This window comes from Leucopleurus acutus (genome assembly GCF_964270905.1).
Source record: "Leucopleurus acutus genome assembly, chromosome: 6".
NCBI lineage: Eukaryota > Metazoa > Chordata > Mammalia > Artiodactyla > Delphinidae > Leucopleurus > Leucopleurus acutus.
Genome location: NC_139149.1, coordinates 56148296 through 56164245, shown reverse-complemented (window position 1 = coordinate 56164245; position 15950 = coordinate 56148296). Strand labels below are relative to the sequence as shown.

General features: G+C 40.2%; 1 protein-coding gene across 1 annotated transcript in view; it reads left to right on the top strand.

The window, feature by feature from the left end:
- LRP2 (LDL receptor related protein 2) overlaps positions 1–15950 on the top strand; it is a gene marked incomplete at both ends in the record, with an annotated part of 195552 nt that overhangs the window by 110895 nt on the left and 68707 nt on the right. Inside the window, 7 exons of the mRNA XM_082840763.1 lie at positions 1189–1355; positions 2298–2441; positions 6775–6884; positions 8979–9156; positions 11198–11411; positions 12559–12795; positions 14787–14975. Of these exons, the coding sequence (XP_082696889.1) occupies positions 1189–1355; positions 2298–2441; positions 6775–6884; positions 8979–9156; positions 11198–11411; positions 12559–12795; positions 14787–14975 (1239 nt within the window). The remainder of the gene's footprint in view (positions 1–1188; positions 1356–2297; positions 2442–6774; positions 6885–8978; positions 9157–11197; positions 11412–12558; positions 12796–14786; positions 14976–15950) is intronic.

Genomic DNA, 15950 nt, shown 5'->3' with positions numbered 1-15950 from the left:
AATTTTATTTTAGATTTGTACCAGGTTAATAAATTGAGTCATTTCTCCGTAGTGGAAATGCCAGGAACAAGGAAAAACTAATCGGACATGGAAGTAAGTAAAGAAAAAATTGTCAAAATAATCCTGCTGAAGATGTAAAGCTTCCCTGATGATCAAAATAATGCAAACACCATTTTTAGCCCATGAAGAGTATGCAATGATTAATCATTTTATATAGTGTCTTAATAGGTGCTATATCTTATATATCTTAATAACACAAAACTCACATTCCAAAGTTTTCCTTTTCTCACAGAGGAATGATAATAAAACCCTACTCGTGAACTTCATTAACTTTTTGATAAAGGGACTATAATTTGGATGAAGGTCATCTTTTAAAATGGACCTCATTATTAAAGAGCCTACTTGAACTGGTAGCTTAAATAAGGCATTATGAAGATGTTTAAGTTGCAATGTACAGATACTTTTGAGAACTTTAGAAGGCACTCTTTACATATTTACTTATGTATCCCTCCATTTATTCATTTATGGGGTCATTCAGTTAGCAAATATTTATTAGACAACTATTATAAACCAAGCTCTGGGGACATAATAGTGAGTAAATCAGACAGGGTCACTGCCCTTTGGGAGTTAGAATCTAATGTGGAAGGTCGACATTAGTCAAACAACAATTGGTGGGATTATAAATTAGATTTACTTAGTAATTAAAGTCTCTCGTAAACACTAGGCAATACCGTGTGGTGTTATTTTCTGAACGTAATTAAAACAAATGAACTGCCATTCACCAAGAAGAGTCTATAAATGTTCTTTCACATTTTGGGGCAAAATCCAACTCTCCTTTCTCTGAGTTATTCTGTGTATAGAAATGGAAGAACTTCTTGTCTGTGACTCTTAGCAAACTTGGATAGTTTAGCAGCATGAGTAAGGAATTAATGAAGAGTATGATAAATGCTGATCTACTTTGGGTAATTCCAGAGGTCTTTTGTGTGAAGTTGATGGTCTGGTGACGCAGCAACCCATTGAAACCCAATGAAGGCCCTGGATTAGCTGGTGAAATATCTATCATGCATTATAGTTATTGCAGCAGTTCTGCAGTGGCATTTTGTCCCATCAGATGGTACCAATCCACTATCTTCTGTTACTCTAGATGTCTGGGATATAATTTTGAGAGATATTCTGTTATTTTCACAGGTGATGAAGCGTTCCTAATAGTTGTAAGACACAGTATAATTTTTGGAATCTCCCTTAACCCTGAGGTGAAGACCTTTGATGCTATGGTGCCCATATCAGGGATACAGAATGGTTATGACGTTGCAGTTGATTACTCAGAGCAATTCATCTATTGGCTTGAAAATCCAGTAAGTTTCGAATAACATTCAAAGTATGCAACTTGGTCTTGAAGAGCCTACCTGCACTGAGGCCTTCTTATATTTTTGCTGGGTGTCAAGTGGCCCAGACATAAATAGATTTACCACTAAGCATTTTTTAATTTAATGAGGGATGTCAATGGGAAGTTGGCCTGGAGCAAAGACCCGATAATAAGCACGTTTAAGCGATTGGGTATATTTATCCATTCAACAAGTATTAGGTGACTACTCTTCTCCCTGCACTGAACTCACTGCTTCCAACTGCAGAGTACAATGCCAAGAGGAAGCAGTAACAAAGCTTGCTCCTAAGGAGCTTTAGTCTATTAGACGAACATAAAAATGAGGATATTAGACTAACATAAAAATGATCATCGCTCAAGACCGAAAGCAGTAGTTCCCTAAGGGAATTCCAGGAAAGCATCTGATGTGGCCGCTGTGGCCTTCACTCAGAATCTTTGCCTCTAGGATAAAAAAGAACACTCCTCCCACTGGGACCCTTTCCTCACCCTTTAGGGACGAAACCTGTGAGGATGGGGAAGGGGCAAGAAAAATACAAATGAGGAAGAGAGGGAAGACCTTTGTAGTTGACGCTTGTCACGTCTGTGGAAAAATATACTCCTGGCCTCCTGATTCACACCTGTAACTTGGATTATTTTTATGACTCTTTGGCCTGTGGTGGTTAAGGAATAAATTTCTGTAGCCGATATCAGAGGGAGCCTGAATGGTAAGCCTTGTATATTCCTGTGATGCACTTGAAAATCAGTGTTTTCAGTGTTGCTGGCGTTAGCGTTATACACGGTAACCCCAGCCAGTGGCCCTGAAACTTTGCCTTTCTTCCACGTGTGAGGCGTGTTAAAGAGACACAGTAGCTGGCAGTAGCTGCAGTGAAGCCGTGGCCTTGAAACAGCTCACCCCCCTCGTCTTTCTCACCAGGGTGAAATTCACAGAGTGAAGACAGATGGCACCAACAGGACAGTGTTTGTTCCTCTATCAAGTTTGGGGGCTTCTACGAGCCTGGCGTTAGATTGGCTATCAAGAAACCTTTATTATACCAATCGTGGAACTCAGTCAATTAAGGTAATGATTCCATAATACTATTGACACAAACACTGGTTTCTTAGTCACATAAAATCTGTTCTCAGGAAATGCTGTCATATGGAGGAAGCACAAGGGATATTAATATTAACTATCAAAGTCTCTGAAGCCAAGGAGAAACCTAAAAATTGGAACTTTCTACTGCCCTACTTTGTCTCCTCCTAAGTATAAAGGGTAACTTGTTCATATAAAAGGATGTTAGATAGTTTATTAAGATATATACAAAGGTAAAGAAAAAATTATGTAAGGAGTTCAACATAAAGGGAAGCTTATAGTAGGCAAGGCATTTTCATTATCTTTCCTCATCAAGTATTCAATACTATTTCAGTTCTAAACCAAATTTATAGGTTACCTCTGTTCTTAGATGGAAATCTTTCTATGGCTCCAACAGTGAAACAGAAAGTAGAAACTTGATTCTGATTCCTTTGATGCTTTCCTTTTTTGAGATAAGTGTTTTTTTTACTCTAATTCCCAGAAGAAATTCTATAGGGGCACAGGTATGAAATCACATGAAGTAAATCAGAGGTAACTTGACTAGTACTGGTTTGCTCCACTCTGGGACAAGGTTAAAACATGTGATGGATTATTCATTCAGAGTAATTTTGAGAGTGAGAATTCCTAATGCAAAGGGGTGGTCTTGGGAGAGCGACAGTAGGGTGACAGTCCACTGCTCAGGATGAGGCACCAGTTAGTAAGTTGGTTCTCTTTGGGGCGTTCAGAAAGATTAATGCTAAAGATGAGGAAGACACACAGCAGCTAAGTGGCTAATTTAGAGCAGATTTGCTAGGAGGAGTGCTTATTCGATAGTCAGAACAGTGCTTTACAGTTTATAAAGGTCTTCCACAAACATCATCTCATCCAATCCTTACAACATTCCGGAGGGCAGGCAAGTGTAGTAAACGGTCACAGTGACGGGGACACTTGCAGTACGCATGCAGTATGCTCATCTCAAGCTGGGTAGAATCAGCAGCTCCTAACATGAAGGGAACCTTGGAGCCTCATCTGGTTCAAGCTCTTTGTTAGATGAAAATCTGAAGCCCACAGAAGCTAAGAAACTGGCTTAAACAGTCAGCTTCACTGCCCTGATTCTGGGGGAGGTGGGTGGTCTAACTTTGCCTTGTTGTAAACCACAAGTTCGGCAGTCTAGCCTGCTTCAACCCCCTTTGACAGTGACAGAAGGTATTTTGCACAACCTCAACAAAAAATATCACTGACCCATCAAAACACAGGCAATATTTACTGCCCAAGACCTTTAATACCAAACTCACATCTCTCTAGAGTCCACTCAGTAGAAAACTGTCTTCATTCCAAATGGCAGTCAATCTGCTCCTGCTTTGTAAGTGGGGTCTTCTCTTTTGGACTGATACTCTTCCAAGAGCAGGGCACGTGTCTCCTCCATCAGGGTTAGATACAACAGAAAAGCACCAGTTGAAGAACTGAGTATGTGCGTGTGCATGTGTGTGTATTGGTGAGGCCACTTGAACCACGGAAACCTGAAGTTGGTAATTGTGCTCCAAAGGCAGTGAGGTCCAGAGGAGAGAGAACCTGCTTTGGAGTCCTGGCTTCGAGCCTGGCTTGCTTGCTCCTTTATGCATTCATTCAATAAGCACTAGGAAAGGCTTTCCATGGATTGGTGCCATGGTTAGTCCTGGATAGTCAAGGATGAATCAAACATTTGTTTTTCCTGCTTTAAAGTAGCTCACACATCTGAGAGCTAGACACCTAAACAAATATCTTTGCTCCAGCGTAAGTGCGATATGTGCATTGAATATAAAGAGAGTAATTAAGGACAGAAGTAAGTGTGTGGGGAGAGAACAGTGGGCTTCCCCCAAGAGGTTACTTGAGAGCTAAGTCTTGAAGGATGACCATCCTTTATTTCTGCATAATGAAGAAGTAGGGAGAAAAAAAAAAAAAACACTTGAATAAAGACCCTGAGATATGAAAATGCATTTTGTGACTAAGCACGGTGTTTACTCACAGGCTGTTTGACCTTGGACAAATCATATAACTTCTCTGAGTCTGTGCTTCCTTATCCATAAAATGGGGTTAATAGTTCAGTAAGTAAAAGTACTTGACGCTAAGGTATCCTGCGAATACAGAGCCCTGTTTCCCTCAAATCATCAATATATTTAGACTATCCATAAAGGTAAATTGCCCCTTTAGTGTTTTTATCGGTTTTTTCCTTTGGTGGTATCAATTGTGACTCTTCCAGATGAATGTTAGATTGATTAGAGAAACAGAAATTGTGTCCAAGTACTGTTTTCCTGTATGATATCCGTTCCAGAGTAGGAGAAACTCACATTTAATTCCAGCTCCTCCGCTAGGGGTAGCTGTGTGCTCACTCACTAAAAGCAATTCTGTAGCTGAAGCGTGAACCCTACAGCATGGCCTGTGTGAGAGAGCTCTCCATCTGTGCCAAAATACAAGGAGACTTGAGGATATGGGGAGGGGGAAGGGTAAGCTGTGACAAAGTGAGAGAGTGGCGTGGACATATATACGCTACCAAATGTAAAACAGATAGCTAGTGGGAAGCAGCCGTATAGCACAGGGAGATCAGCTCGGTGCTTTGTGACCACCTAGAGGGGTGGGATAGGGAGGGTGGGAGGGAGACGCAAGAGGGAAGAGATATGGGGACATATGTATATGTATAACTGATTCACTTTGTTATAAAGCAGAAACTAAGACACCATTGTAAAGCAATTATACTCCAATAAAGATGTAAATTTTTTTTTAAAAATGAGAGAGAGAGAAAAAAAAAAAACCACGGGGCTTCCCTGGTGGCGCAGTGGTTGAGAGCCCGCCTGCCGATGCAGGGGACATGGGTTCGTGCCCCGGTCTGGGAGGATCCCACATGCCGCGGAGCGGCTGGGCCCGTGAGCCACGGCCGCTGAGCCTGCGCGTCCGCAGCCTGTGCTCCACAACGGGAGAGGCCACAACAGTGAGAGGCCCGCGTACCGTAAAAAAAAAAAAAAAAAAAAAAAAAAAAACCACAAGGAGATGGACTTCCCTTTGAACCAAAGCCATCCTTAGGGAAAGGAGAGAAATTGCAGCAGGAAGAGGCAAATTGAAAAGAGAAAAATTATTTTAGTCCAAATAGGAGAGAAACGTACCACACAGGAGAGAGAAAATATAGAGAGAAGAGTGAGGGCGAGAAGGGTGTGTGTGTGGTGTGTGTATGTGTGTGTGTGTGTGTGTGTGTGTGTGTGTGTGTGTGTGAGAGAGAGAGAGAGAGAGAGAGAGAGAGAGATGTATGTAGATAGAGAGGCAGAGATAGAAACAAACACAAATCATCAGTTTGTGTTGAAATGTAATTTTATAGAAAAGCCTTCATGCAAATCAAAAGGTATTTTCTTATTTCTTACGAGTTTTTCTCATCTCAGACTGTCTCAAGTGCATACCAAAATAGCCTTGTTTCTATAAGAAACTGCGTCTAGTCCAGTAATCCATACCCCTCTGTGGCGTTTCACAGTGTTATAACACTGTGGTTATAACAATTCTAGCAAGATGACTTAAAAACATAACATTGGGAAAACCACAAATCCTCTCTAGGCCTCTTTTTCATCACATTATATGAGCATAATAATGCCACCTATCTCACAAAATTACTGTGAGGATTAAATCCGATAATGCTTAGTATAAGGCCTGCTACATAGTGAGGTCCCAATAAATGGATCAATAAAAAAATTGAAAACAGTTGTGCTGGGTGCTGTGCGAAGCACTTTACATGCATTGTCTCACGTTCCCGGCACCTCTATGCAGAAGGGAATTTGTCATCCGCATTTACTGATAAAGTTCAGAGAGGTGGACTTACTTGCCTCAGGTCCTATAGTCAGATCTGGTCGGGTCAAGATTTGCACTCAGGCTGTTAACTTGGCACAGAATTCACTTTAACTCTGTGTAAATTTGGACTGTTTGATCAACTGTGTTTGCAGTGATGGGCCACTGCGTGCTATGGCCCAGTCACTGGGGTACAGGAGACCTGGGGGGTTCTCACTGGTCTTCCAGAGTTTTCTCATCTTTTTCTGTAGTTTTGCTCAGGCAATGATTCTGTATGTTCACTCATTTGAATCTTTCTTCTATCCGTATAAATACCCTCTCCTGGAACTTTAGGTGAATTGAAAATAGAAATTTGAGAGGTGGTTTTTGTTTTCTTACTCCCATTTTCTATTGAGCTGATTTTCTCATAGCCCTGAAATGCAATTAGGGATTATCTGAATATCACGCAAACCCTCCCATTCACCACAATCATGCTTTGAATTCGTTGTGTGTTTAAGTTCTCCTTCATCATAGCTTTCTTTATTTTCCCCTTATATAGGTTTTGACACTCCGAGGAGATGTCAGATACGGAAAAACACTGATTACCAATGATGGGACGAATCTTGGAGTTGGTTTTCCGGTTGGCATAACTATTGATCCTGTTAATGGGTGAGAATTCATTCATAAGTAGTGTCTGTCTTCTATACAGCACCACCCTTGTTAATATTATGGTCTAATAAAATGGAAGATTTCAAACGTAGGGCCTTTTCTGATTTTATATGCTGACATTTGAAAAATATAGATCTCAGTAAGAAAGAAATAACTCTAAGTTATATTTAATGTGTATTGTCATTGAACTTAAAATTAATTCCAAACAAATAAAAATTTCAGGCATTTTAAAATAGAATTATAAGAATGAACAATAATGCATTTTGACTTTGAATGAATGTGGAAAGTTTTAAGGGGGTGGATAAACACTTGAAGTGGACCTTGAAGGACGAGAAGGCTTGCAGCAGGTGCAGGATGGGTTGCAGCTGAGAAGTGGTACTTGAGGCCAAAGAGCAGTGAAGGCCCAGAGACATGGTGGTATTTAACATGATTGTGTAGAGGGCTGGAACCAGAGACTTCGAGTAGGGGGCAATTGACTAGATGGGAGATACAGCAGCTAAAGTCATTTGGAGACAAATCAGGGAGGGTCTTTATTTATTTTTAAAATATTTATTTATTTATTTGGCTGCACCGGGTCTTAGTTGCAGCACATGGGATCTTCTTGCCTCGTGCGGGATCTTTAGTTGTGGTATGAGGGATCTTTTAGTTGTGGCATGTGAACTCTTAGTTGTGGCATGTGGGATCTAGTTCCCTGACCAGGGGTCAAACCCGGGCCCCCTGCATTGGGAGTGTGGAGTCTTAGCCACTGGACCACCAGGGAAGTCTAGGAAAGGACTTTAATGTCATGCTAAGGAGTTGCACTGTATTTTTTTTTGAGAAATAAGGAGGCAGCAGGGAATTTGGAGGAAGGGAATGATAGAACCTAATCTGTATTTTAGAAAGATTGATCAGAACTGGAGTGGAATGGGTCAGGGGAAGGAAGAAAATGTTCAGTCAGGGATGAGAGTTCTTAGCTAAGTTTCGGTAGCTTAAATTTTTAGTGAACTCAGAATTCACAAGAGTTTTGTGACTCTGTCCAGAAAACTTTTGGCAGCCTGGCATGGGAAAGGAGAAAGGAAAGAATGACAGGAACTCAGGGTTAGTAGTTAGCAAGGTAGGCACAATGGGAGATCATGAGAATAAATCAGAATATTGTTAAAATGGTTACAATGGTTTGAGGTCCAGGCATAGAGGGCCTGAAGGATTGAGAGCTCAGACAAGTTTTAAGCGCAAAGAACAGGTTCAATGGAAGAAATAAAATAGGAGCAAGGAAGAGATGGAAGAGCTGGGTTGAAGCAGGGAATTTTAGATTCTGAGAACTTAGAGGTAGAGAAGTTTAGAATTGAAGAGGAGGTTCATGGGATGGGTATCTTGGATTGGTGGTGAAAGAGGTATGCATATAAAGATGATCGGAATTAAGTGTTTCGAGGACTTATAGGGAAAGAGTGTGAGAGGGTTGTCTGTTGAGGCTATAGCAGGAGGTGAGATAGAAAGGAATGAAAACTTGGATTCGAGTCTAGAAGTTATGTCCTCACTGTAAATGGAAAGCAACCCTCGTATATTTTACTGAAGTTTCATGGATCACGGATTTGGTAATTCTGTGTGCTGATTAGGGTTCATGTGTACACATTGCATTTTCCATCGCGAAAATCAGAAAATAAAGTAGCTGGTCTTGTGGTAGATGATGTGGAAAAGAATTAAATAAGAGGGCTGAGAGGTGATCAGGGAGGTACTTGACCACATTTACATTAGCTTTGTCCTTCCTAGTGTGCTGGGCATACTGAGTCTTTGAAAAGGATCGACTGTTGATACAGGCTCTTATTAGTCTGTGAACTTCCTGTGTGACCAAGCTAAAGGATTGCCCACCAATGGAAAATGGTATCCTGTATCAGATACCATTTTAAATGGCCTCTCCCCCAATAATAACTAAGAAGTATACAGACATTAGGGAACACTGATTAAGGACTCCTCCACATTGGATGTAACAAGATATTAACGTTTCACACTTCCTGCCTTGAATGGTGTGCATCTTGAGGACAAGAAAGACATGTTTTTCATTTCAATATGTAGTGAAAGCATCTGTTTCACTAATGCCTTTGTTTTTCCTGGTTGTAGGAAACTGTACTGGTCAGACCGAGGAACCGACAGTGGCATTCCCCCCAAGATTGCCAGCGCCAACATGGATGGTACATCTCGAAAAACTCTCTTTACGGGGAGCCTTGATAATGTGGCGTTTATCACCCTCGATATTGAGGAGCAGAAACTCTACTGGGCAGTCAGCAGCACGGGAGTGGTATGAGCACACTTTCTAGTCTGCTGTTCTTTGTTGCCGAGCTTGCACAGCTGACATTGATTGTTCTGAGTTGTCTGGCAGTGGTTCTCAAGAAATCTCACTTGGCCATTTGTACCAGTGTTTTATTGCCCTTTCTCTCAATAACTTCTTTCCCTGAAGTCCAGTTCTTTATAGTGTGTGCATGGTTCCTTACAGAATGTTTATTTTTTCCCTCATTCTTTCTTTTTCTTCAAGATAAAATAATTCCATTTCTCATTTTGTGTTTGTCCTTTAAGAGCCCTTTCTTTCATGTTTCAGTGATTTCAGTGCTTTTCTTTGCAAGTTCTCAAAGGCTCTCCGATTGCAGAGACTAAGAAAAAAAAAAATAGCAAGCTTCTGAGCTCAGTGTCCCCTCACAGCTACATATGACGCTCTAATGTCCTAACATGGTAGATGGATGTGTGAAAATTCCCTTTCCTGGTAATTTTAAACTCGAAGGTGGAGTTCATTACATTCTGCCGTAAGAAGCAGGAACTATAAATTCCATTCATTGACAGAAATAACATTTGGTCTCCACTACTGTGCTTATGCAGCTGAGCTGGGACTGGGCACATAGAAGGTGCTCAGTAATAATTATTGCTCAACTAAAATATTGTTTTGGATGTTGAGTGTGTGCTAGTCTCTTCCTTGCTTTAAAGAACAGGAGTGATTTCAGAGCTGTCTTTGACAGGGATGCTCTCCATAAAATTGTCCGGTAGGTTTGGTTTTCAGTTCATGACAGCTCGCTGAGTACTCATTTCACTCCTGATATGTGTTTATAATGTTGAAAAAGAAGTAGGTGATGTGTGTGAAAGCACTTTGCAGAAGCTCGTGCCACATGGTGTGGCTTCTGCTTACAAATTAGTGTGTCCCAGACCAGACTCCCCAGGCCCCTCCCCTTCCTGTTTCCACATCTGCTCCGCTCTCTGGAATCTGTGAGCTGGTTGGTGGTATGACTCTGCATCCTTTCTCCTAGGCTAGAACCCACATGTTCCTCCTTCACTCTAATAACCACATCCTTATTTAATCATCACAAAATCCTGGCAGCTTGTCCCCATGCCTCTTCTCTCAGGTCCAGCCTTTTTCTGCCACTTCCACCATTCTGGGCCACTTCTCTCTAGCCTTGACGAGAGCACGACCCTCACTAATGAACCTGTTTTAGTGATGGAGGCATGTGGTCTTCATAAAACCACAAGGAACCCTGGAACCCTGGCCCAGATAAGTAGCTCCAGATACTTCAGCCAGACATGGTCAGCTCATCTGGTCCTGGTCACTCCCTCAGCAGCTCCCCTCAGAGCTTATCTCCCCTGTTCTCTACCCTTCCAGAACCTCTGTCTGTTTCTAGAGCATAATCTGCTCTCATAACTGCTGGGTTCCCTTGTCCAGGAAGGCAGGAGCCACACCCCATTTCTCTGTTACCAGCACTCAGCTCAGATCCTGGCGCAGAGGAGGCACTTGAGACAAGGTTCTGGAATGAAATCAAACCAGCTATGTCTACATTTTGTTTTTCTTCCAAAGCAGAATGCTTGTCACTTCCCGTTAGAAACTTCATTCTTGAGTTCTTTTCTAGTTCATCAGAGTCATTTTGACTCTGGCTTGTTACTGTGCTGATATAACAGCGCTATCTTGCTGTCTTGCTGTGAGTGTGTTGAGCACGTTTCCTATCTCCGTTGCAGAAATAGTTGGTGAAGATGTTAAACGCGGGGCCAGTTAGACATTAAATGTGTATTATCCTTGACCAGAATATCACATGCAGGGATTAGTGCCCTATTCGTCACCATGCCATCTGAGAAAGTTGATTGGCTTATTTGGATTTCAGCTTCATCGTCAGTGAAATGGGCACAATGACGTTTGTCTCACCTACGTAGATGTGACTATCAAATATAGTCAGAAATATAGTCAGAAATCCCTGGAAAGGAGAGAGTGCTATATACATGTGAAACATTATTAAGAGAATATTGGTTTTAAACATTTTCCTCATTGCACCATGAAACAGTCAATAATGAACATTTTGGTCTTTCAGATTGAAAGAGGAAACGTGGATGGTACCAATCGAATGATCCTGGTAAACCATCTTTCCTACCCCTGGGGACTTGCTGTCTACGGCCCCTTCCTTTATTATACCGATGAAGAATATGAGGTCATTGAAAGGGTTGACAAGGCTACTGGGGCCAACAAAATAGTCTTGAGAGATAATGTCCCAAATCTCAGGGGCCTTCAAATTTATCAAAGACGTGGTGAGTACTTGTCACTGAAACATACATATTCATGGGTGTATATATATTTATTCATGGGTGTCTGCACACTGACATGCCCACACAACAAACCCACATACGCACAAAACGGTGTGCATACACATGCATGCAAACTGAAATTACCCCAAGATATTTAAAAAATTATAACCATGTCTTAAGCATGGCTAAGTGTCAAAGACTAAGCTGGCATCTGAAAGGCCAGATTGACTGCAGAGCAAACTTACTCCCATTCTTTCCACGGCACTTTAAACTCCTTACTTTGCTTTTATTTTATTGTACTCCCTGACATATTACGTATGTGTTTATCATCTGGGTTCTTCATTGGAAGGTAACCTCCATAAGGACAGGTATTTTGTCTGTCTTGTTTCTTACTCTCTCCCCAGTAACTAGAATAGTTGCTGGAGCATTGGAGGTGCTCAGTAAGTATTTGTTGGATATCTGCTGGGAAAGTGATTAACACGATAGAATTTTTTTAATCTTAAAAGGAATACTCTTAGATGTTGCCTTTTGCAATAGATTTTTTTCCCAGAGATAATCTAACTTCTGATTTGCCCCTTTATATTAACATTATGTTCTGGAGATTTTTTTTTTATAATTTTGAAATATTTTATAGCTAGCCAAAGATTTGTTTGCTGTCCTATACCCTAGGTTTGTTACTTGGTATTATTTTATTGCATGTTCAAAAAACGCTTAAATATTCTTATTTAATATACTTTAAATCAAATGCTCATCACAGTGTTGATCATGTAGTTAAAACGGATATAATTTAAAATGCCAGTACGTAGGTCAAGAGGGCAAAAAAAAAAAAATTAGAATTTGTTGACTGACCTCCCTAATTCCTCTAACTCTTGAATGATTTGTGGAAGAAAAACAATTGGTGCTCCATTCTCTATTATTATATAATATATAAGCTATGTAACTATTATATAGGTGTGGTCCTGTTTTAAACCTCTGTACATGTTAGTTCTATAAGCAGTAGTCTCTCCAATATTGTTTTTAGGTTAACTCAGATTCCATATTTTGTTACTTACTTTTACAATGACTTATTTGGTGACTCAGTTGAAAAATTTGACATGGAGTGGCAAGTAGGTGGGGTGAAAAGTTACAGACTAATTTTGATTTCATTTAGGCTCTGAATCCTCAAATGGCTGTAGCAACAACATGAACGCCTGTCAGCAAATTTGCCTGCCTGTACCAGGAAGACTGTTCTCATGTGCCTGTGCCACCGGATTTAAACTCAGTCCTGATAACCGGACCTGCTCCCCATATCACTCTTTCATTGTTGTTTCCACGCTGTGGGCAATCAGGGGCTTTAGCTTGGAATTGTCAGATCATTCAGAAGCCATGGTGCCAGTGGCAGGCCAAGGTATGCCAACTCCAGTATAAGTCACATCTGACTCCATCTGGTGCCATGTTGAAGTCCTCGGTACCATAAAGCATTTCTCCACGTCTGGATTCGGCACATAAGGAAGCTTGTTTCTCCTGCTTGATAACCATATTCACATGTCCCCATGACTCATCTCTGTTTTCTTATCTCTAAAAAGTCATGGATCTAAGTTACCATCTTGTAAATAAAGTCACTAAGTTTTTCAACCAACTTTTCATTTTGAAAAATATCAAATGCAGAAAAGTTGAGAAAAAGGTATAGAGAACATCCTCATACCCGCTAGATTCAACCATTCTTAACATTTCACCACATTTGAGCCTTCAGTCTCTCTGTGTGTTTATGTGTGTATACATACATATACATATATTTTGAATGAACCTTTCGAAGATATATTGCAGATATCATGACACTTCACCCCTGTCTACTTAGCATGCAGCTTGAAGGGCATTATCATCTAATTCATATTTTTTCCTGTTGGCCTCATAATATTTTTATAGCTGTGGATCTGTTCCAGCCAAGATCTAATCAAGATTCACGCATCGTATTTGGAATGTCTGTTTTGTGTCTTTTGATCTGTAGTAGTTACCCCAGTATTTTGTTATGACAGTGATTTTTTTGAAGAGACAAACCTATTGTCTTTTTAGCATCTCACATTGAGCATGTCTGATTACTTCCTCATAGTGTCGTTTAACTTGTCATTCAATTTATACCCTGATTTCCCATGAAATGAAAGTTAGGTCTAATTGCTTGATTAGATTGGGGTTGAACACACTTGAGAAGAATCCTTCACAGATGAAGCTGTGTCCCTTATACAGAACCTCATTAAAAAGGACATAATGTCAGCTTGTCCCCCTCTTAGTAATGCTTAAGCTTGATCACTTGGTTAAGGTGGTCACCGTGAAGTCTCTGCTTATTTTCCCCCTTTGTAATTTGTATGAAATCTTCAGGGTCACACTTTGGTACCCATGAATATGTTTTTCCCTAAGCACCTTTTATTCATTGGTTTGAGCCATTGATGATCCTTGTCTGAAATGATTATTTAATTGGGCATTACAAAATGGTGATTTTTCTTGTTCTATCATTCCTTCTACATTCATTCTTTTTAAAAAATAATTAATTAATTTTTGTCTGCATTGGGTCTTTGCTGCTGTGCGCGGGCTTTCTCTAGTTGTGGCGAGCAGGGGCTACTCTTTGTTGCGGTGTGTGGGCTTCTCATCGCGGTGGCTTCTCTTGTTCTGGAGCACGGGCTCTAGGCGCTCAGGCTTCAGTAATTGTGGCATGCGGGCTCAGTAGTCGTGGCATGCGGGCTCAGTAGTTGTGGCTTACGGGCTCTAGAGCGCAGGCTCAGTAGTCGTGGCGCACGGGCTTAGTTGCTCTGTGGCTTGTGGGATCTTCCCGGACCAGGGATCGAACCCGTGTCTCCAGCATTGGCAGGCGGATTCTTATCCACTGCACCACCAGGGAAGTCCCTACGTTCATTCTTCTATAAAGGAGAGCTCTCCTTTTTACTGTCACATGCACTCAAGTTTTTATTTTTTTAATTCAGTGTAGAATCATTTAGCATAATTATTCTTTTGATGCTTCAGGCAATCCATTTTGGCTGGGGAGAGCCTCTCAAAGTGGCTGCCTGTATTTTTTCGACATGATCCCATTAGTGTTTGAGTGCTTCCTTGTTTCTTGGTCTAATGAATATGTTCCAGGCTCACCTTGTACCTTCCCTTCCCAAACATATAATTAGCCATTTCTCCCAGGAGCCAGTGCTCTTTACTGTGGGAAGTGGTTTTTAGAAACTAAGATCTGGGGGTAAATGTGCTCATTGCAACTGGGAAATAAATAGTTTTATTTCATAATGGGGGCATGGTTGGAGCAGAGGGGGTTGGGAATGAGAGTTTGAGAGGAAGGGCACACATTTTTAAAACTTCTAGTTCAAGCTAGAGTATTGTTTAATGATCTTTTCTTAAATATTCTAGGACGAAATGCACTGCACGTGGATGTGGACGTATCTTCTGGCTTTATTTATTGGTGTGATTTTAGCAACTCTGTGCCATCTAATAATGCAATCCGTAGAATCAGACCAGATGGGTCTAGCTTTACAAACATCATTACAGATGGGATAGGAGAAAATGGAGTCCGGGGTATTGCAGTGGATTGGGTAGCAGGTGGGTAAGCTATATAGTGATTTTATTGAAAAGGCTTTTCATGTTTGCATTTCTTATTTATTTATCATCTTATTTATGCTATAAAGTTTAACATAAGTGCGACAGATCTGTTTTTCTGAATGTTTATTGAGATTACTTAAAATAGATTGAATTGTGTTTTTAGAATAAACGTCACAGACTTGTGTCTGTTAATGATAAGGTGTTTCAGTTGACAGATTCATTAGAGATTATCTCATCTGCTTCTATTATTAACAGGATCAAACTGTAGGCAAAATGGATAGAAATATTTAATTATGTAGGTTTATTTCACACTTAGATGAGCATCTAATTTCTAAATTAGAAATGTCTAAATTTTCAAAGAGAAAGGGATATCAAAATATAATGTAAACCATGAAATACGACATTTACTTTAAAGGTTAGCAATTTTACTTGCCGAATTCTTAATTGCTTCCTCATGTTAATGTATGAAAACCGTTTTGATTATTAGGTACTTTATTGTAGTTAAATTGAAATGCCTGACCCAATATTACATTAAGTTAGCTATACTGATTCATGTACTTAATTTTGGATTACCACTGAATTTTAATGATACACTGACAAACAAATGTATTGTACTTCTAGAATATAATCCCGTTATATCAAAATAGGTATCACTGTGTGTTATCAAGCTTGGCAAATAGATATTACTTAGAAATATTAAAATATATTATGAAAATCTAGATACTGTAATAGTTAATTGCCAATAGTAAACATGGTAATATGGTTAGGTAAAGCTTTAATTTGGTTCTTAAATTCCATTCTTGATTACAAATTTACTACATTATTTCTGAGGATATAGATAAAACAAGGGTCAACAGCCTATAGCCTGTTGGCCAAATGCAGCCCACCACCTGTTTTGTAAGTAAAGTTTTGCTGGAACACAGCTATGCCCATTCATTTATGTATTGTCTATGATCGCTTTCATGTTACTGTGGC